General features: G+C 37.6%; 1 protein-coding gene across 1 annotated transcript in view; it reads left to right on the forward strand.

Annotated features, from left to right (window-relative positions):
* The window catches only part of LOC131952362 (thyrotropin-releasing hormone receptor), a 76,517-nt gene that overhangs the window by 27,522 nt on the left and 25,754 nt on the right, over positions 1-23,241 (forward strand). The window contains exon 2 of the mRNA XM_059314975.1: positions 20,897-21,057. Within this exon, the coding sequence (XP_059170958.1) occupies positions 20,897-21,057 (161 nt within the window). The remainder of the gene's footprint in view (positions 1-20,896; positions 21,058-23,241) is intronic.

Raw genomic sequence — 23,241 nt, forward strand, 5'->3', positions numbered from 1 at the left:
AAATTTATCCTGCTAAAATTGCTCTACAAGAGTGTCACCCTTATACTACAAATTAGGAGAAACAAGTTGATGTACTCTACGAGTTCAGTAATGAACATCTTTTCTTTCGTTTAGAGTTACCAAGAATGTCAACGATTTAAATTATTTTTTGGTTAACGAAGGACAGTAATTGGTACAATCTGAAATGTATGTGAAGTCAAAGATGGAGTAATGAGTTTCCAAGCTGTTCGCCGTTCATTTTCAGACTCATTTCATCTTAATTGACTCTCGAATTTCACATCTTCATGTACTAACAATTTTATATATATTTATATATATATATATATATATATATATATATATATATATATATATATACATATATATATATATATATATATATATATATATATATATATATATATATATATATATATATATATATATATATATATATATATACATATATATATATATACATATATATATATATATATATATATATATATATATATATATATATATATAACTGAGTGTGTATTTTAATATGCATGTATGTCTGTGTATGTGGATGTATATATATATACACTGTATACTTAGTACCCTACTGATAATGACGGACCCATTACCCATACTTACCCACCATCAGTCAATGAACTCTGTAGATCTAGTGTTGTCTGCTGGTCGGTCGTTGAACTCGAAGTCATCGAACTCGAGATGTTTTTTGTTTACTTGAATGTTTGATTGATTTCTCCGATACGACCCTCCCCCCACCTCCCCTATACTGGAGATGGCAACAGAGTGTTAGAGGTACTTGAGAACAACAGCCTGCATAATGTGTGCGTGTGGAGGGGGACCTGTACGGCTTCTGCTGATTTTCCTGCAAGTTTTAAGGGTCTTTTTCTTGAATGGGAGGAACGTTGGACGTAAATAGAACAAACCAAATCTCAGAAGAAAAAAATCGGTTCGTCGATCTAGGTCAAAAGGTCATATATTTTAACCCAAGAAATGATACGATAAATATGATGACCTTCTTGGTAGAAATAGGAACTCAATTTAGAAAACACGATGCAAAGAATAGGAATAAATTGGGAATCAACATTTTTTTTATCCAATTAATACACATTGTAGCTACTTCACATGTGGAGGTGGGGCGTTAGTCTAGTTGAGGTGCAAAAAGTGTAACTTCAATCTGATACATCGGTATATATATATATATATATATATATATATATATATATATATATATATATATATATATATATATATATATATATACTTAAATATACAATGTGTATATACACATATATATATATATATATGCCTATATATATATATATATATATATATATATATATATATATATATATATATATATATATATATAGGCATTTATATATATATATATTATATGCCTGTATATATTATATAAACATATACAGCTCAAAAAAGTAAATACTCATGTCATATTAAAAAAAAAAGCCAAGTTTGGATAATTGTGTCTTGTCTTTTATCCCCCATCCGTTTGACTTTATACTCTCTTAGGTTTACTTGCTAGATCAGTTGGCCATGGGCTGTTCGATCTTTTAATGTGTCCATCACTGTTGGTATTTTTAGACTACAAAATATTAATATTTTAGGCTGAAAAGATGATTTTTGGGGGAGGTTTTTTTTTCCAATGCTGACGAGAAGATAAAATATTCTAGAAATGAAAAAAAAAATGTTTAGACAAGTAAATATGTAATAGACAGGAAAATGACATAGCCATGATAAGACTTGTCTAGAAATAATGTCAGGCATCTCTTTATTTGTAACCATTATGACCAGTTAATTATGAAAATGCTGACAAATTGTTTTCTAAATCTTTAATGGTTTCAATAAGCCATAAATTTGAGAATGTCATTACTGAAATGCTTATAATTAAAATATAACTAAACCCCAGACACAACGACAAGAAACGTCCATTGCAATTATTTTTGCAATGGTTAGAAAATCCAACGAAATTAAGGTCAGTTTTATCATCAGACGCTACATGAAATGGAGAAAATGACGCAGGTTTCAAAAGGAGGCTCAAACTCTAGCAACCTCATGACGTCACACTCTTAGGGTTGTTTGGGGGAGGGGGGAGGGTCAGACTTTTTAATAATATGATAAGACGTCTAGAGATAGAGGTGTTAACAAAGTGTGACGCAACTTTTTTTCTGTTTGTACAAAAACAAATTTAAACCCACCACCAGCATCAGCTTCAGATCCTTAAAAATGTATTTGTAAAATTAATTATATGCACAATCGATCGATTACAAATACTTAATCCGGATTAGCTACAATTTTCATTATTAAAACTGATTAGAGATTTTTTTTTCTACAAAAATCAACGCGCCTGAACAAACATCAACAAAATGCTTGTCTTTTTTTTTACTATTTAGTTCATTTAGTTTAACGGATGAACTCAATCTTTTTGAAACAAGATGTCAAAGAAGAAAAATTGCGAGGGGGGGGGGGGTGGAGAGGGAAAGGGGGGTGACATTTGGTCTGGAGTGTGCAGTTACCGCGGAGGAGCTGGGTAGTCGGAATTTTTTATGGAAGTGGGGAAAATACAAAGGGAGCTGTCTCGCCTTTATAGCGAATTTGCGACAATTTAGCTATGTGGACAAGCGAATGTTCGGAGCTGGATGCACTTGGATATGCTGTTGCGTTGGATGCTGAAATAAACTTGGATATGCTGTTGTGTTGGATGCTGGATAAACTTGGATATGCTGTTGTGTTGGATGCTGGATGAACTTGGATATGCTGTTGTGTTGGATGCTGGATGAACTTGGATATGCTGTTGTGTTGGATACTGGATGAACTTGGATATGCTGCTGTGTTGGATGCTGGATGAACTTAGATATGCCGTTGTGTTGGATGCTGAATGAACTTGGATATGCCGTTGTGTTGGATGCTGAATGAACTTGGATATGCCGTTGTGTTGGATGCTGGATAAACTTGGATATGCTGTTGTGTTGGATGCTGGATGAACTTGGATATGCTGCTGTGTTGAATGAACTTGGATATGCTGTTGTGTTGGATGCTGAATGAACTTGGATATGCTGTTGTGTTGGATGCTGGATGAACTTGGATATGCTGTTGTGTTGGATGCTGGATAAACTTGGATATGCTGTTGTGTTGGATGCTGGATGAACTTGGATATGCTGTTGTGTTGGATGCTGGATAAACTTGGATATGCTGTTGTGTTGGATGCTGGATGAACTTGGATATGCTGCTGTGTTGAATGAACTTGGATATGCTGTTGTGTTGGATGCTGAATGAACTTGGATATGCTGTTGTGTTGGATGCTGGATGAACTTGGATATGCTGTTGTGTTGGATGCTGGATAAACTTGGATATGCTGTTGTGTTGGATGCTGGATGAACTTGGATATGCTGCTGTGTTGGATGCTGAACGAACTTGGATATGCCGTTGATTGTGTTGGAGGTCCCTTTTGACTATGTTGTGTCAATATGTTGTATGTCTGTGTACTCTGTTTGCAAGTTATGTGTTTGTATGTATTTGGTAATATGTTGTATGTCTGTATATTTGTTTGTATGTATTTGACTATATGTTGTGTAAAAATGTTGTGTGTCAACATGTTCTATGTCTGTATGTTTTGTTTGCGATTTGTGTGTTTCTATGTATTTGAGCATATATTGTTGGCCTTTATGTTGTGTTGTTTGTATATGTAAGTAATTCTATGAGATAACCCGCATTAGTTGTTTGTATTTACAAATTTTAAAATATGAAAAAAAAAACCAACTAATCTCTTTTTAAATCCCTGTCGTTAACACGATTCCTCACTGATAATTTAATTCTCTCTCTCACCTCTCCTCTAATTTCTCCTTCCCTTTTACCTTAATCCCTCCCAAACAGTGCTTCCTCCAGACTTTTTCTCCGGGAGAGGGGGGGGGGGGCACTTAAAATTTTCGGGAGGGGGGGGGGGCGGACTAAAATTTCCGGGGAGGGGTGGGCGGACACTGTTAAAAGTATATATTTTCTATATAAACTCCATTTCGTTCCGGGATAGGGCGGTAGACTTTCTTCGAAGATGCCTGGAAGAAACTCCGCTCCAAATCTCTATTGAATCATCCCTCAATCTTCGATTACATTCTCCTTATCCCACGTGACCTTTCATTTTCACAACTGCTTTACCTCAAGCTCGACTCATCCATGACCTGCCTCTCTCCACACCCCCTTCCCCATGACCTCCCACCCCTCTCCACACCCGCCACCTCCCCATGACCCGCCTCTCTCCACACCCGACTCCCCCCATGACCCCCCTCTCTCCACACCCGACTCCCTTCAAAACACCTCCCCTTTCACATACTCCTCCCCTCTCAAACACACCTCCCCTCTTACGGTGCCTACCCCCTCACATCCAACCCCAACCCCTCTCCACCCCCATAACCTATATCAGACATAACGCCATGAACCGACCAGAGAAAGAGATAAATGTATTTTCAAAACGAAAACACTCGCCTGAGGTCTCGTCTTGTAGAGAGGCTAACTCGGGAGTCACGTGGTATTAACTGTGTCACATCGACCTGTCCCCTGTAGGACATTTCATGTCTTTAGTTGCTCAAATGTCGTTTTGTCTTGTAAGAATTCCAGATTTTGTCTTGTAAGACTTTCACATTTTGTTTTGTAAGACTTCCACATTTTGCCGAGTAAGACTTCCAGATTTTGTCTTGTTAGAGTTGCATATTTTTCTACAAAGAGTTTAACATTTTAACCTTTGTAGCTAGCTTATATTAGAGTGACTAGGCAGGGTGGAGGGTGGAGGGTGGGGGGGGGGGGTCGTTGCTTAAAGTGAAATGTTTTGATCAACCTTTGAACGTGCCTGAAAGACCAGTGGTTGTATTTGAGGCGGTATAGTGGTCGTCTTTGGCATGGTTGGTTTGGAAAGGGTTGAGTCTTTTTTGTGTTGTTTCAGAATGGTGACATCTAGAAAATTAAGTTTAATGGTTGTTAGTTTTTATCCATAACTAACACAGCTCAAAACACGTGCATGAGACATCCAATCAAACAACCGCTCACATCCGTGATGTGCTGTCTTACAAAACTGTCTTAAAATTGTGATACCGAGTTTTTAAAAATACACCGAACAGAAACCAGATACTAGAAATCATACACTTTAATATTTTTTTAAAAATGTGACCTTTGTATTTAAATGAAACAATATAATTTTACACACACTCTAAAAGGTAATTGGGTGCAAAGAGTTCAAGTTGCCAGCTGAACACCACCGGTTGATTAGAGTTGTCTCCCATTTTCTCTTCAAGGCGACGAGAGTGACAGCCCTTGGCGTGAAAAGTTTCATGTTTAAATTTCAAGTACCGAAAAACGTCTGGAAAATTCTTGTTCTTACCTGAGTGTTGCCTGCCCACACGCTGCTAAAAATAACCTCACTTTCATGATAACGTTTTTAGAACATTATTCTTGTATAATTGAATGACCGTCAACATTTAGGTTAGATCGAGCTACGTAAATAATATTTTAATTTTTTAAACCCAAACCAAAATGTTTCAAACCTTACACTTCATCCAGTTAACCTCCTCCCCCCCCCCCCCCCCCCACAGGATACACTGTTACAATCCACGGTCAATGAACTTTGCCTCAAGGACACAATAAAAATCAATTATTAACCCATTAGGGCCAACTACCTTAATTGAGATTCTGCACTAATAAAATCTCTCAGCCCCACAGCAATGTAAACCTGCTAATTTTACGTTCAAATCAAGGGGAGGTAAACACAAAGCAGGGGACACAACTCTGACGAGTTCTCGTTATTTCTAGCTTCATATTACCTCGGCGATCGAGTTAATGGAATTAACTCATTTTTGTTTCACACACAACCGGAATAAATCCCAATAAATCCTGGGGTTCGTTAATAGAAAGTTCACGGCGCTACGTGAGCGGTATTTCTGGCCAGCGTGTTACATGGTTTAAAAACGGCAGATTAAAAACACGAATCACGTATAATTATATCGTTGTGTGGAATAAAGATTACAGTGTTTTAAAAAAAATATGGATCGGAACATCGCCCATTTGTGGCCTTGAGCACTCCATCTGTCATACAATGACCTTGACCTCTTTAACCTCTAGCAGTTTGGTCTCATTTCCTCCCCTCGTCTCACCTGTGTCAGGTGACTAGAGCAGGAACAAAACCCAGCAGCTCCACCCCACTAAACGTTACAGATTTGTAACAGCTCCCTCCCCCCCCACCCCACTAAACGTTACAGATTTGTAACAGCCCCCCCCCCACTCCACTAAACGTTACAGATTTGTAACAGCTCCCTCCCCCCACCACCCCACTAAACGTTACAGATTTGTAACAGCCCCCCCCCCACTCCACTAAACGTTACAGATTTGTAACAGCTACCCCCCCCCCCACTCCACTCCACTAAACGTTACAGATTTGTAACAGCCCCCCCCCCCCCCATTCCACTAAACGTTACAGATTTGTAACAGCTACCCCCTCCCCCCCCCACTCCACTAAACGTTACAGATTTGTAACAGCTACCCCCTCCCCCCCCCCCCCCACTCCACTAAACGTTACAGATTTGTAAACTCTGAAAATGGCACCCCTTCCCCCCCGTCCCCCCCCGTCCCCCACTCTCTCTATTAATATAACAGTAAATCTTTTATTTTAAATAACTACCATTAATGGTAGTTACCCTTCGTATCGTATATAGAAATAAATAAAAACAACGCTATTCGCCAACAAAAATAAAGTAAATCTGAACCTACTACGTTAAATAAAACTACTATAAATGTTCCAATGAGCAGTCTTAAAATCAGAGCTCCCCTCTCTCACGATATAATCTCCCCCCCCCCCTTCCCCCATGCCAATCAAACCTTTGTGTCTGTGAACTGACGCCATTATTGGCCTCAAATAATCAGCTTACGGACTTTAAAAAACGTTTGAAGATCACACTGACCCTAGAGGAAACTTCTAGAATCCGACAACGTGAGTCGTTCACCCTGCTATGGATTGCACGAAAATGGATAGAAATTCGATTAGTTAAAACTATCTTCTCAGTCAGAAGCTCTATAAGTAGCAAGATTGGCCCTAGTCTAGACCATAAAGCCTGTCAGTTTTATCGTGCAGACAATAAAATGTGAGTGACTGGACCTTAGCTCAGTGGATGTTGGTCTACTAGAGCCTGATAGGCCCGACTGTCCATCTGATAACGGACGACTGTGATGCGCTAACAGGGAATGTTCGAGAAGTTCTTGAGATTTCTGATTTTACTTATTTTGGTTAAGTTTCTCGATGGAACATTAAATGTTTTGATCCATTTATAGTCGGTCTATTTTGTTGTTGTAGTTGGTCAGTGTGTTGTCTAAGATGGTCTTTTTGTTTTTTGTAGTTGGTTAGTGTGTTGTCTAAGATGGTCTTTTTGTTTTTTGTAGTTGGTTAGTGTGTTGTCTAAGATGGTCTTTTTGTTTTTTGTAGTTGGTCAGTGTGTTGTCTAAGATGGTCTTTTTTTTTTTGTAGTTGGTTAGTGTGTTGTCTAAGATGGTCTTTTTGTTTTTTTGTAGTTGGTCAGTGTGTTGTCTAAGATGGTCTTTTTGTTGTTGTAGTTGGTCCTCTTGACGTTGTTGTTGTAGCTACAGTTGGTCTGTGAAATGTTGTTCTATTTGGTCTTTTTGTTATTGTAGTTGGTCCGTGTATTGTTGTAGGGGGTCTTTGTGTTGTTGTAAATTATCTTGTTGTACTTGGTCTTCTTGATGTTGTAGATGTAGTTGTTGAAGGTTACATCAAAAAATTGATTGAGCTAGATTAGCCCGTAATTAGCCATATATTAGCCCGTCATTAGCCCGTCATCTGCCCGTCATTTGCCCATCATTAGCCCGTCATTAGCCATATATTAGCCATAACTTCGATCAGTCGCATGCATGCATCAGTACACCTGACCAGTGCCCACCATTGGCCAGTGTTCCAATCGTGATGTGAATACATAGAACAATACATCGCTAGTCTGCACGAATATCTTGTATCTAGTTCAGTCAATCAGATTTTGACTGCTGTTTTTTTTTGTTAACTTCATTCTGATGTTATGTTCGTATCTGCTTCTCTGCTTGTTTGTGCTTTTGTGTACGTTGTGAATATACCTGTTCTGTGTTGTATTTGCACTCGCATGTACATGTGTATATCCTTGAGTATATTATCTGAAATAAACAGTCCTGTATTATGACGTATTTAACTTGTTATAACAGAAAGACGAACATGCCCTTAGATTTGACCGAGCCAACCATATGACGTGTCTGTGTTTAACAAACCCAAGTTTTCTTACATTCTGTTTGAGCATATTGTTTGCTGTTGCGCTGAATTATCCCCCTTACAATGGACAAAACCCAATGTTCTATTTACCTAACTTTGAAGGTTTTCTATGGAACTTCTACTGCTTTATTTGAAAACAAAAGACACATGGTTTAAAAATAGGCTGTAGGGTTTCTGTAAATATTTTATATCCGCTAGATAATGGGATGTTAAGAACACGAGTTCTGGTCCCTTGCCTTTCGTTGCTTCGAAGTGAAGGATAGCTTCCCTTTACAAAAGGGTACGTAACTACGACAATGAATAGCTTCCATTACAAAACGGTATATCACTACGACAATGAGTAGTCTCCCGTACAAAAGCGTACATTACTTTGTTGACAGTGAAAGAGCAAATTATTGTGCCGTGACAAAAAGCCTTGGCCTCTGTTTAAAAAGATCAATAGTCGATACACGGTTCACAAATTATTGATGATTATCGATACAATTTGATTTATAAATGCGCTGAATTACTCGACGATCAATAATTTCTATACCTGTCCCCTTGCATCTTGATTCTTGACATTCGGGTCTGAGACTTCATCCACTCCCCCCCCCCCCCCACCGCCATAAATAGAGTTCACCCCCCCCCCCCACACACACACAAACACACGGCCCATCATTAGAGTTCACCCCCCATACACACACACCACCCATCAGTAGAGTACAACCCCCCCCCCACACACACACACATCAATAGACTTCACACCCCCCCCCCACACACACACACAAACATCCCGCCAAATTGCAGCCAAATGTAGCTAAACAACAAGTTAACTCCTATTGTCCATGTTCAACAATTTCCTGGTTCTAAAAATAGATATTCTTCCGGTATGTTAACCCCCACACCAAGTGTAAAAATAGACGATAATTTTCCCTGTGTGGCTGTCACGTGACGTGCTCTATGATTATCTTGATTACCCTCATCTACAACAAAAAGTCTGGCACATTCTTCAAGTACATGCTGCAGGCTGTTTTCTTTCTGTTGGCATCACGTTTTGCTAAATGTCAATCTTAAATGACATGCCCGAATGTCTTATATAATAATCACATCTACATATTAGGTCAAAATGCCATGTATAAAATGTCCAAACGAAATGTCCAAAAGACGTGTATAAATTACATGTCCATATTCCATGTATAAATTACACTAGAATACCCGTCATCCGTTGGATAACTGTGGGTTTCGGGGGTCATCCATAAAAAAACATCACGTCTGTCACTCAGAGGCATAGCGACCCTTCCCGGCGCCCGGGGACAAACTTTTCGATTTTAACCCCCCCCCCCCAAGATTTCGATTTTCAACCCCCCCCCCCCCCTCAAACTTTTGATGTGCACCCCCCCCCACTCAAACTTTCGATTTGCACCCCCCTCAACCTTTCAATTTATTTTTCCAAACCATTTTGGCGCCCCAACATATGTCCCCCCGCCCCCCCTTCCCCCCTCCACCTCCCCCCGCCTCCCCCCCCCCCCCCCCCCCGCCTCCCCTCCCGCCCCCCCCCCCCCTCCTCGCTACGCTACTGCAGTGTCACTTATGGTCACAAAAAACAGACCCCACATTCAAAAATATGTTTTTTATCTTTTAAAAACACCGAAAACACTGATTTCGGACTATCCCTTCATATACTGACGTCGCATGTGACCTACTCAACTCTACTTCACCTGCCCAGTGTCCCGCCAAGTCTCAGACAACATGTTTTTATCGTTTAAAAAACGATTCCAGCCGAGCATGTCTCTGACCACACTATCCTTTCATATGCTTAGGACAAAGAAACAGATGAACTCTACTTCACCTGCCCTGTATCCTGCCAAGTTCAGATAGGCAACTTTATCATTCACATCTAAAAAAAAAATATTGAAAAAAAAATATCATTGACATATTGGTCTAGAACCTGTGCCACCCACATGAGAGCGGGCTACGCTACCAACTTAGCTATTTCCTCGTGACGTCACAAATGAATTTTTATACTATACTTTTGAGTCTCCGCGCATAGATCTAGTAGTAGTAACTTTCAAATTAAATTTAATCTTAAATTAGCCAAACAAAGATTTATATAAAATAATTAAGGCCTGAAATAGATTCTAGATGTATTAAGGCCTGAAATAGATTCTAGATGTAGAATTTACATTAAGTCTAGATCTAGAATTTACACTGAGTCTAGTAGTGACCTAGAATCTAGATCTAGGCTAGATCTAGATCTAGGCTAGATTCATAACTTCCCTTCGACAGCTGATCTTTAGATCTAGAGAAATTTATCGTAAAACTAAATGAAAAAGACAGTTGAAAATTGATATAAGTGTTGGAACGTAATAAATACAGCAAACGGACGTATTGTTTAAGTTATAGCCGGCAGAAAATTAGCTTTGTAACGCGTTAAACTTTTGAATGGGCCACAAAGTCTATGATGAGTCCGCCATTTTTATTGAACCAAAAAGTAAACACATCAAGGGACGTCACTATCCCCACAAAGTTTATTCAAAGTATTAACATTTTTAAAAAAATACGGTTAATTTAACTATGAATAAATCAATAAATTAATTAACGTCTTTAAATAAATTTGTGATTAACAGTCTCTCTGCATTAAAAAATTATTCTCTACCTACATACTATTTTATAGCTTTCCACGATGAGTGCAACCATGCGAGATATTCGATCAGGCAAACAAACAAACAAACAAAAAAACAAATAAATATTCAAACATGTAAACAAACTTGACTTTTAGTAGTATATAGATGTCCAAATGTCATGTCTAAATGTCATGTATATAATTCAGGTTTATATGCCATTTATAAAAGTCACGTCTAAATATCAGGTCCAAAATGCAAGTCTAAATGTTGTTTGTTAATGTTATGCTTTAATGTCAAGTCTAGATATAATATCTCTAAATGTCATCTCTAAATGCCAAGCCTATTCCAAATAGCAGGTCAAAATTTCACATTTGAAAGTTATGTCTAAATGTCATGTCTTAATTTAATTTTATGTCCAAATGTCATGTCGGACCATTTTAAATGTCCCGAATAAAGTTAAACCCTACACCTGCTTTAGTTAACCTTAACATACCTAATCAAGTGTTCATTAATTACACATTAACTTGACGAATTCTCTACCCTCGGGTCATATCCTGTAGACACAATCAAACTCCACATTATGGCCTTGGCAATCTGTGATCTTAGGGCACGAGCGGGTATTTAGCGTAATGAACAGAGATAATTACTTATTCCTTTGATCTAAAAATCATTACCTTTTTTCTATGTTACTGTTACAAATGATTGGCATCAAGATAGATGCGATGTAAAAACGGTTATGAATATTCCATACACTAAACATGGTGAAATATAGCAAGACATACTTCCATGTCAATATAACAAAACATACTTTTATGTCAATGTAACAAAACATACTCCCATGTCAATATAACAAGAAATACTTCCATGTCAATATAACAACATACTTCTATGTCAATATAACAAGACATACTTTCATGTCAATGTAACAAAACATACTCCCATGTCAATATAACAAGACATACTTCCATGTCAATATAACAACATACTTCTATGTCAATATAACAAAACATACTTCCATGTCAATATAACAAAACATACTTCCATGTCAATATAACAAAAGATACTTCCACGTCAATATAACAAAATATACTTCCATGTCAATATAACAAAATATACTTCCATGTCAATATAACAAAACATACTTCCATGTCAATATAACAAAACATACTTCTACGTCAATATCACAAAATATACTTCCATGTCGATATAACAAAATATACTTCCTTGTCAATATAACAAAACAAACTTCCATGTCAATATACCAAAACATACTTCCATGTCAATATAACAAAACATACTTCCATGCCAATATAACAAAATATACTTCTATGTCAATATAACAAAACATACTTCAATGTCAATATAACAAAACATACTTCCATGTCAATATAACAAAACAAACTTCCATGTCAATATAACAAAACATACTTCCATGTCAATATAACAAAACATACTTCCATGTCAATATAACAAAACATAATTCCATGCCAATATAACAAAATATACTTTCATGTCAATATAACAAAACATACTTCCATGTCAATATAACAAAACATAATTACATGCCAATATAACAAAATATACTTCCATGTCAATATAACAAAAACATACTTCCATGTCAATATGACAAAACATACTTCCATGACAATATAACAAAACATACTTCCATGACAATATAACAAAACATATTTCCATGTCAATATAACAAAACATACTTTCATGTCAATATAACAAAACATACACATTTCCATGTCAATATAACAAAATATACTTCAATGTCAAATAACAAAACATACTTTCATGTCAATATGACAAAACATACTTCCATGTCAATATAACAAAACATACTTCCATGACAATATAACAAAACATATTTCCATGTCAATATAACAAAATATACTTTCATGTCAATATAACAAAACATACACATTTCCATGTCAATATAACAAAATATACTTCCATGTCAAATAACAAAACATACTTTCATGTCAATATGACAAAACATACTTCCATGTCAATATAACAAAACATACTTCCATGACAATATAACAAAACATATTTCCATGTCAATATAACAAAACATACTTTCATGTCAATATAACAAAACATACTTCCATGTCAATATAACAAAACATACTTTCATGTCAATATAACAAAACATACTTCCATGTCAATATAACAAAACATACTTTCATGTCAATATAACAAAACATACTTCCATGACAATATAACAAAACATAATTCCATGTCAATATAACAAAACATACTTTCATGTCAATATAACAAAACATACACATTTCCATGTCAATATAACAAAATATACTTCCATGTCAAATAACAAAACATACTTTCATGTCAATATGACAAAACATACTTCCATGTCAATATAACAAAACATACTTTCATGTCAATATAACAAAACATACACATTTCCATGTCAATATAACAAAATATACTTTCATGTCAATATAACAAAACATATTTTCATGATAGTTTTAGCGATTTTGTTTCGGACAAGTTGGTTGTTTTATGAAAGTTAAAACTGATTCGTTTCTAATGTATTTGTAGAGTTGATTGGGGGTGTGTAGAGGGGAGGGGGGCGGGGGCTTCCAGTGCATCAGTCCTGGGGGTCGTCTGCCTGTAAATGGGGTCACATAGGAACGTTTTAATCTGGGAGGTGGTTGAGGTGGCTGTTCATGAGGTCAAACAGGTATCACTGTCCATTTGGGGTCTCTTTGATAGAACTTCAAATGGGGTCAGGTTGGTACATTAGTATTTGGGATCAGATCGGTGCTAATATCAGGGGTCCTATCAGGGGTCAAATTGCTACAACTGTTAATGGGGTCAAATGGAGAAGCTGTGAATTGGGTTAGACTGGTGCAATTGTGAATGAGGTAAGATTGATACACCTATGAATGGGGTAAGATTGATACACCTATGAATGGGGTCAAATTGGTGCAACAGAAATGGAGTCAGATTGTTAGGTCTGCAACTATCTTTGCCGTCACATCTATCTACGATTGAGGTCATGACGTCATGGTGTCAACATGGCACCTTGTCTATGAGATCCCATAATTCAGCCCAGAATTGAGGTGAAATGAGTACGTCTGTTCAAATATTTTGGCCATTCATGCATGCCGTCATGCGCAGTATCTCCCCCTTGTTAGCTTACTGTAAACAAAACTCTCGTTGCTTCCTCAACATTAAATCAAATATGTATCGATAGATCTGATTGAATTATCAAGGTTAGTCATCCACAGCTTCCTCCCTCTGATCTAATTAGCTCGTGTTATTTGTTTTCTGGCGCGCTCATTAATTCATCAATGAAAACAAACGTATCGTGCGCGTTAATTAGTTTATTTTATTAGCTAATCAAATTCTTTGAAAGGATAAACATTCGATTATATTGGAAATCGATAGTCTGAGAACTTGTTCCGTTTCTTGGAAACGCGAGGCTAGACTAGTTGGCATTGTATTTTTTGCCTATTAAAACAGATTTTAGAAAGTTCTAGAAGGTTAACATTCCCCTTGGGCACTCACGAGAGAGGTTTGAGTACGAAAAAATCTGGCCATGTTTTTGGCGCCAAACGTCACATCCTGTGAACTGGAACCCAAGACGCTCATGTTTTCTCGTGAGGGCTAAATATGTCTTGATGTCGTGTAGGCTGATCGATGGACCCAATCAATCAAAGCTGATCGATATCTGTACCAGATAAAGACGTTGTCTAAGGTCATTGTCCGACATTGGTCACTACCAGTGTTTCTTTAAGGCATCATTGCCCCCCCCCCACCTCCCACGAAGCACGTCTACCGCCCCCGCCGCCAAGGAAATAGGGATTATTTAGAAAATATAACCGGAAAATATAGTTCGTCCCCCTAACCCCACCTCCCAAATTTTCAAATCCCCCCTCCCCCTCCCCCTCCCTGAAAATTTTGTTTTTGTTACTGCATATCCGGAATAATTTTTAAAGGATATTCTGTTGAATTCAACGCTGGAGGTGATATAGACGTACATGCCAGATACAGACACGTCTGGAGTAAAACCCAAACAATCTTAAGTCATTTTTAAATACAAGTCTGAACTCAGTTAAAAAATCCTGTCATCATTAGTTGTGTTTCTCATTGTGGCATCCTTTTATTCATTGCCTTTTGGCATGCCATGGCGATGTCAATGAACTATTCGACATTTTAATAATCTGGCTAAGCTTGCTGTTCTTGATGTAATTACTTCCATATGTAATGTACCGACGTATATTTAATTTTTCCAATCTGAACCATTGTCATTTAATGGTATACAACAATGGTTATTTAACCATATTTAATGGTTATATATATATATATATATATATATATATATATATATATATATATATATATATATATATATATATATAAATAAATATATATATATATATATATATATATATATATATATATATATATATATATATATATATAGTAAAACAATTTTTTTTAAAAATGTTCAATATCGCCCATGTATTTCTGTATTTACTTAAAAGATTTGATACTGATTAAAAATGAACTCAGCGTTACAAGGAAGATGCATCACGTGATATTAATCACGTGACCACGTGATATTCATCACGTGACCGGAAAGACGTCATTAGACAGCGAGCCGCGTGTTGAATGCGCGTGAGATGTCCCAAAAATCTCAAATTAATAAGTTGCGAATCTCTAACTTGTAATTAAGTTCATTAACGCCGGTGTTTATTTTACCTAATTATCTGATATCTTTTAGAATTTCGTGGATCGTGATGTTGGGGAACAAGAAAACAAGCTTGTATTTGATACTTAGATGTAGGGTATGAAGATGACAATCATTCATCCTGCTGTGGGCTGACAAAAAACAATCATGAATCCAATTCCAACAGATGGATTAAAATGTAGGATTTTTTTTTTGGTCATCGACGTGAACGTGTGAACAAATTTCCTTCCTTCTTGTAAGTGTTGGTTCGGAGTTGCTTACCCTGGTGTAAATAAATCAAGTTTTTAGTAGTTTCTCAGTAATTCCCATTCCTTGCACATTGCGCCACTTCACAAAGTCTCACTGTTTTATTTCTCCCTTGCACAAAGCAACATTCCTAAGTACCAAACCTGTGCAATATTTTGTGTGGTTCAACCGAGATTAAATTTTCGCCCCTAATTTTCTAAAATCCCGACAGTACAACACTCATTGGAGAACACTGGCGATTAATGGCGAGCTTGAAATCTTTTTAACCATCCCATTCCCACCTGTACCTTCATGATATCCTGCAGCCCCTCCCCCCCACCCCCAAACCAATATCTAGTACCTGGTCACTTTTCTCAGACTAACAGCTAACCGTCGTCTGTTGGTCTGGCTTGTTCTTTGATTTTTTTAAATGTCCGGTCTTGTAGACTGTCCGTATTTCATCCCTGGCCGTAGCAAACAATTTAGAAAGATAATGGAAAGTGGACATCTGGGGTAGAACAATAGACAGAGTAATTTATTTACTCGATAGAATATAATAGGATAAGTTTAGTCAGTATTAACAATAGATCGAATAAGATTAGCCATTATAGAACAATAGACGGAACAAGTTTCACCAGGTAAGAACAGTAGATGGAACAATAAGTTAGAGAAAACAGCCACTAATTTATCAGAACATAGTTACATCAAGAGTTTTCAGAAACCAAATCTCTGTCTCCACATCTATCTCTCTGTCTACAAATGTATCTGCTGACGTCTGTCCCCGTCTCTGTATCTGTCTAACTTGAAGATTAACGCTGTAAGACAAGGAACAGCCTGCTAATTATTGCAGGAAATTGCCGCGCTGGATTCTCGTGGAAACAATGAAATATTTGCCGAGGCAAGCGATGAACAAATTAAAAGCACCGGGTTCACCCGAGAGTTAGAAGTGCAATTCACGTCAGAGATAATAGAACAGGGTGTAGATTCGATGTAGCAAAGTGTATGGATTTTAGATATCTAAGCAAAGTGTATGGATTTTAGAAATGTAAGCTATATATCTAGATTCTAGAGAAGTAGGCATAGTTTATGGGTTTAAGAGGTGTAAGCAAAATGAATGGATTTTAGAACTGTAAACATATTTTATAGAGTTTAGAGTTGTAAGCAAAATTAAAATTATAAAGATTTTAGAAAAGGTCAGGGATTCTCGACAAACGAATTTCTTTAATTAGGTTTCACTAGCTATTTTAATTAATTTTGGGAATCAACGGTTACTAGAGCAGGTGAGGTAGAGTTAATGTGTTGTGTTGGTAATAAGAAAAGAAGCTGTGATCTACGTGGAAAACCTGTGACTGGTACACATTAAGGCTGAATCGACTCTAAGCCCCTCTTATGCTTGACATATGAATAGATAGTTTCGACAATAGATAGTTTCGTCAATAGATTGTGTGGTCAATAGATATTGTGGGCTGTGGGGGGTTGTGGCTTAGACGTATTATACAGTTACGTCACACCTAAAATTGCTGTTTTTAGCAGAATTCGGGTATTACGTCGTATTTAAAATTGCGGTTTGGGGAATAATCTGGGTATTAAGGATATCGTAGGCTTTGGGACGAGGGATAAAAAAAAATGTTTGATTATATCTGGAAAAAATTTCCTTCGTTGATGGGATATGCGCATTTTTTATTCGGCCTTGAGAAACCCCGAAGCGAAATTGTTGTAATGTAAACAACGTTTTGACGCCCTAAATTATTTATTTTCAACGTAAACTCATTTGTACATTCTAACACATATATTTTCAACGTCAACATATTTGTACATTCTAACAGATATATTTTCAACGTCAATACATGTGTAAACCGAACAGATATATTTTCAATTTGACTGATACATTTCTCACAATATAACTGATACTATGTAATTATAAACTAACAATTACAAATATTTTGAATACAATAAAATAAACATCGAAAAAGTGTATGTTTTGAATAGCTATTCATAATTCAAAGTGGAGATACTGAACATTTGCTAACTATTTTAATTAACACTAGATTCTAAGTAAAACTTTAAAATACAATTTTTAATAAATTTATCAATATATTGTATACAGAATATAGAACAATCGCAGACTATCTGATTACTCTGTTAGCTACAGGACTTGGACTTGGTGTTTTTAAAAATCCGTATTGAAAATCCGTTTTTAACATTAATTTCTTCTTTCTCGTACAACGGTACAGATTATGTAGATAATGCTATTGAAAACTTGGCTGATTTATTATTTCCTCATTACTCCTGTTGACCCGCTGAGCTAAGCCTTGAAAACATGTTTTTATGTGGCGCAATTCCCAGACTTCTATTGCAACACCCAGCCCTCTAGTGAGAGGTTGAATACGATTCTCCTGAAAGTAGACACAAAAAAAGAACAATTTTAAATCCTTTTTTTTCTGGTGGATAACTACTCCAGACATACATCAGGTTTAGCCCTCGGTCTCGTCATCAGGTTTAGCCCTCGGTCTCGTCATCAGGTTTAGCCCTCGGTGTTGTCATCAGGTTTAGCCCTCGGTGTCGTCATCAGGTTTATCCCTCGGTGTCGACTTTTTTTTTGCTTGAATGTCTTAAGTCTGTGTGTAGAACTCTTCTAGTTTCGCTACGATTTTGTCTTATCTAGTTCATGACATCAACTATGTAAAAGGTGTGTACGTCCAGGTTTGGGGAGGAGGTGGGGGTTGTTCTACATAATGGCGACGGTAATCCAGGGAATGACGGGGGAAGGGGTGGGGCATTTTGTTGACAGACGTGTTTTTAAGCTATGAAGTCCCAGAAGCCCCACCTGCTATAAATCTTTTCATCCTACACCCACACTTTCGTCTATATTTGGTGTGGCGCCCTCCACTCACACTTTCGTCTATATCTGGTGTGGCGCCCTCCACCCACATATTTGACTATATGTGACGTGTCATTGCAAGTTCAAGGCCAGAAATGTCACCTAATTCAACTCACCACCAACAGTAATCTAGGTCAACTCACCAATGTGTCACCCAGCCAGCCTTATCCGACAGTAAAAATGATTTAGCCCTCGTGTACTTTTACTCTCTGTGTCCGCCTCTATCCCTTTCTTTCTGTCCGTCTGTCTGTGTGTTTGTCTGTCTTTTGTCTGTGTGTTTGTCTGTCTTTTGTCTGTGTGTTTGTCTGTCTTTTGTCTGTGTGTTTGTCTGTCTTTTGTCTGTGTGTTTGTCTGTCTTTTGTCTGTGTGTTTGTCTGTCTTTTGTCTGTGTGTTTGTCTTTCGTGTCCGCCAGATTATCCTTTCCATCGTTGTGCCACGCCAAACAAAAGTTGCTTCAACAATGGACCAGGGCAAGAATTTAATCAGACGACAAAGGAAACTTCAATAAATACGTCATAATGGGTCATCGTCTGAACAGTCGACAATTAGGTCAAGATAAAAACACGAACTGTGAATTGTGGATGGTTGAATTTGTAAGACGGAATGACGTGGCCGAGCGGCGGAGTGTTCGAGTGTTAACTTGATCGTTGCGAGTTCAAATCCCGGACTCAGTCTGTAAAACATTCCACAGTCCTCTACCTGACTAACGATCGGGAAAATTCTCATAATGCTGAACACACCATTCCTTCACATGCTGAGGTCAAAGAAACAGGTGAACTCTACTTCATCTGCCTGGCCCGAAAGTTTAAATCAACTTAAAAACCAAATTATTTTGTGATAATTTGCTTTAAATGTAATGCACTAAAACAAAAACAAATTTAAATTTTTAATTGTTTTTAGTTACAGTAGTAAAAATAAAATTGGCATTTTGCTAAGTAAATCTTCGCAACACATTTTGCAACCCACTGTTATATTTACTTTTACATTTGACGACTAATTGATGATTATCCGGGCACCGTGACCTAAGTTAAAGCTTCTGAAGAAAGAAGGAAATAGAACTGAATTGAGACCAACACCAACATAAAGTTGTGTGTGTGACTGAAGGACTCTCGCCATAACCACCCATGCATAAGAAAACATTTTTCCCACTGTCCGTGTCTCTTGGCTGCGTCCCTACAGACCAAACCTGAAGTCACGGAACATAGCAGGGGCGTAGTTAAAGGGGGTGGGGTGTATGTGGAGGTTGAGGGAATCGTACAAAAAAATTATTTTTGGTGTAATTCATTGATGGGACCAATTTCCAACACATTCCCGTTTCGTGTTCATCAGGAAGCTCAAGAAATTATTTTATTTTTTTACCTTTGTGATTTAATTTTTTTTTACCTTTGCGATTTAATTTTTTTTACCTTCGCGATTGAGATTCCCCATTATTATCTTTTCATTTTTACCTTCTGACGTCAGCAGCTTTATTTTCCCTGGGGATTGTGGTTGTTGGGTTCGAATCTTTCTCACGGTTAGATCTGTCACAGCACTGGACCTTTAATCTAATCTTCTTGTTGACCTTCATGATGACCTTCATGTTGACCTTCATGCTGACCTTCTTGTTGACCTTCAAGTTGACCTTTATGTTGACCATCATATTGCCCATAATGCTGTCGTTGGTCCTCATGCTACCCATGTTTGTGGATAGTTGACTTGTGACCCGCATCATACGTAACCATGGCGACCTCAGCTGAGTGACTTGTCATAAGCAAGCAGCCGGCTATCGAACCCTGGCAGAAATGTGAAATAAAACGTTTTGTCACGGGGCAGACCAAAATCAATCATTAAAGAGTATACCCTTGTATTATATAGGCTACTGTGGTACCTTCTAGACATACCAATATGGAAATAATTTCCTTGCGTATATATATATATATATATATATATATATATATATATATATATATATATATATATATATATATATATATATATATATATATATATATATATATATATATATATATATAATTGTTATTCTAAACGTATTGCTTAGCATGCTTTGCGCTACCATTGTCACCCACAGCAAAATCCATACATACATACATACATACATACACATACCATGACCAATCTCGCCTTGATGTATTTGTCACACTTCCTGTTCTTGTCCCATCAGGCAACACGCTGGTGCTGGTTGTGACGTCACGAAGTCCCCGGATGAAAACAAGAACCAATTTTTTCCTGGCCAACCTGGCAGCTGCTGATTTGTGTGTCGGTCTGATCTGTGTCCTGCCTAATCTCTTCACCTTTCTATACCCGGGATGGCTCCTCGGCAAGGTAACAAAAATTCTAAAAATAACTGCCCTATTTCTAGTATTTTCAGCAGTTCTTTAATTCCTTGAGACAGTTAAAGCTTAAACATGAACTTTAATTTTCACTAATAAAGAAATTAAAAAAAAAACTTGTAGCCGATAATTTGATGTCAAAAAGTGATTCTTTTAAATCAACTGCCTTGTAAATTTTGTAGGCTCTGATTTTTTTTCAATCTTTAACTTTTTGAATACCTTGACCTAGATCTAGTTATTGAATCACGTATGTGATCTACATCTACATTTGAAATCAAAATTAATTGAAAGAATAGATCCGACAACATCGCCCAACCGGTGATGTCGTCACCACATCTAGATTTACTCGGTGAAACCCTCTAAGCCTTGATGTAAAAGTTCAATCCTTTAAAGCCACCAGTCTATCATTCGCGGCGGTTCTTCATTTCGCAGCTCCAAATTTCAGAGACAGAGTTAGGATTTCATGAGAATCAGGTTTGATATGTGCGTGAAATCTGCTAATCAGGTTTAATCTTGAGCTTCCTCCTCCCAGGAATAGAAACTCGGACAATGGCTTCACATGGGAGTAAACTCCCCTACACGACAACCACAGTTCACATGGGAGTAAACTCCCCTACACGACAACCACACGGGAGTAAACTCCCCTACACGACAACCACAGGAGAGTAAACTCCCCTACACGACAACCACATGGGAGTAAACTCCCCTACATGACAACCACACTGGAGTAAACTCCCCTACATGACAACCACACTGGAGTAAACTCCCCTACACGACAACCACAGGAGAGTAAACTCCCCTACATGACAACCACACGGGAGTAAACTCCCCTACACGACAACCACAGTTCACATGGGAGTAAACTCCCCTACACGACAACCACACGGGAGTAAACTCCCCTACACGACAACCACATGAGAGTAAACTCCCCTACACGACAACCACATGGGAGTAAACTCCCCTACACGACAACCACAGGAGAGTAAACTCCCCTACACGACAACCACATGGGAGTAAACTCCCCTACATGACAACCACACTGGAGTAAACTCCCCTACACGACAACCACATGGGAGTAAACTCCCCTACATGACAACCACACTGGAGTAAACTCCCCTACACGACAACCACAGGAGAGTAAACTCCCCTACACGACAACCACACTGGAGTAAACTCCCCTACACGACAACCACAGGAGAGTAAACTCCCCTACACGACAACCACATGGGAGTAAACTCCCCTACACGACAACCACAGGAGAGTAAACTCCCCTACATGACAACCACACGGGAGTAAACTCCCCTACATGACAACCACAGTTTACACGAGGGTAAACTCCCCTACATGACAACCACACGGGAGTAAACTCCCCTACATGACAACCACAGTTATGGTTTACAAGCAAGCTAATGATTTGTCGGGGATAAATTTTACTGCAATTCCCCCCCCCCCCCACACACACACACACATTTCGCACTTTTTAAATTTGATATCATTTCCAGTAAAAAAAAAAATTGCCATTTATGCGCACAAACACGTTTATTTTGGCTGTTGGTTAAAAAAAGGTGCATCATTTGCACATAAGGATGATAAGGACGTGTAGATAATGTGTAAAACAAATTTTATGTTGGATTTTTTTTTTGGCCCATTCTGATTTATTTGTCAAACTCCGGAGCCACAGCAATGTTTCCAGATTTGTATCTAATAAATTATTTCACTGGTCTTTTACGTAACTCTCTCCTAGGGCAGAGATGTCTTGTGTTTTGTGTAACTTTCTGCCTTGGGCAGAGATGTCTTGTGTTTTACGTAACTCTCTCCGTGGGCAGAGATGTCTTGTGTTTTGTGTAACTTTCTGCCTTGGACAGAGATGTGTTGTGTTTTACGTAACTCTCTCCTTGGGCAGAGACGACTAGCACTTATTGGGAAATTTTGACTTATTTTGTTAGCCCTATGGTCAAGATAATGCTAATCTCAATAATGAAAACACTTTTTTTTAAAACTTTGGACGTTCGTTCATGACAGTCTATTGATGTCTGTTATTATCAGTTTTGATAGCTTCATTTTTTTAATCACCGGTGTCTTATATTTGTGACAAACAGTGTAGCTTCACTTTTTTAATGACCGGTGTCTTATATTTGTGACAAACAGTGTAGCTTCACTTTTTTTAAAGACCCGT

Source organism: Physella acuta, unplaced genomic scaffold (genome assembly GCF_028476545.2).
Source record: "Physella acuta isolate Inbredline_101_S28 unplaced genomic scaffold, ASM2847654v3 ptg000870l, whole genome shotgun sequence".
Classification (NCBI taxonomy): Eukaryota; Metazoa; Mollusca; class Gastropoda; family Physidae; genus Physella; species Physella acuta.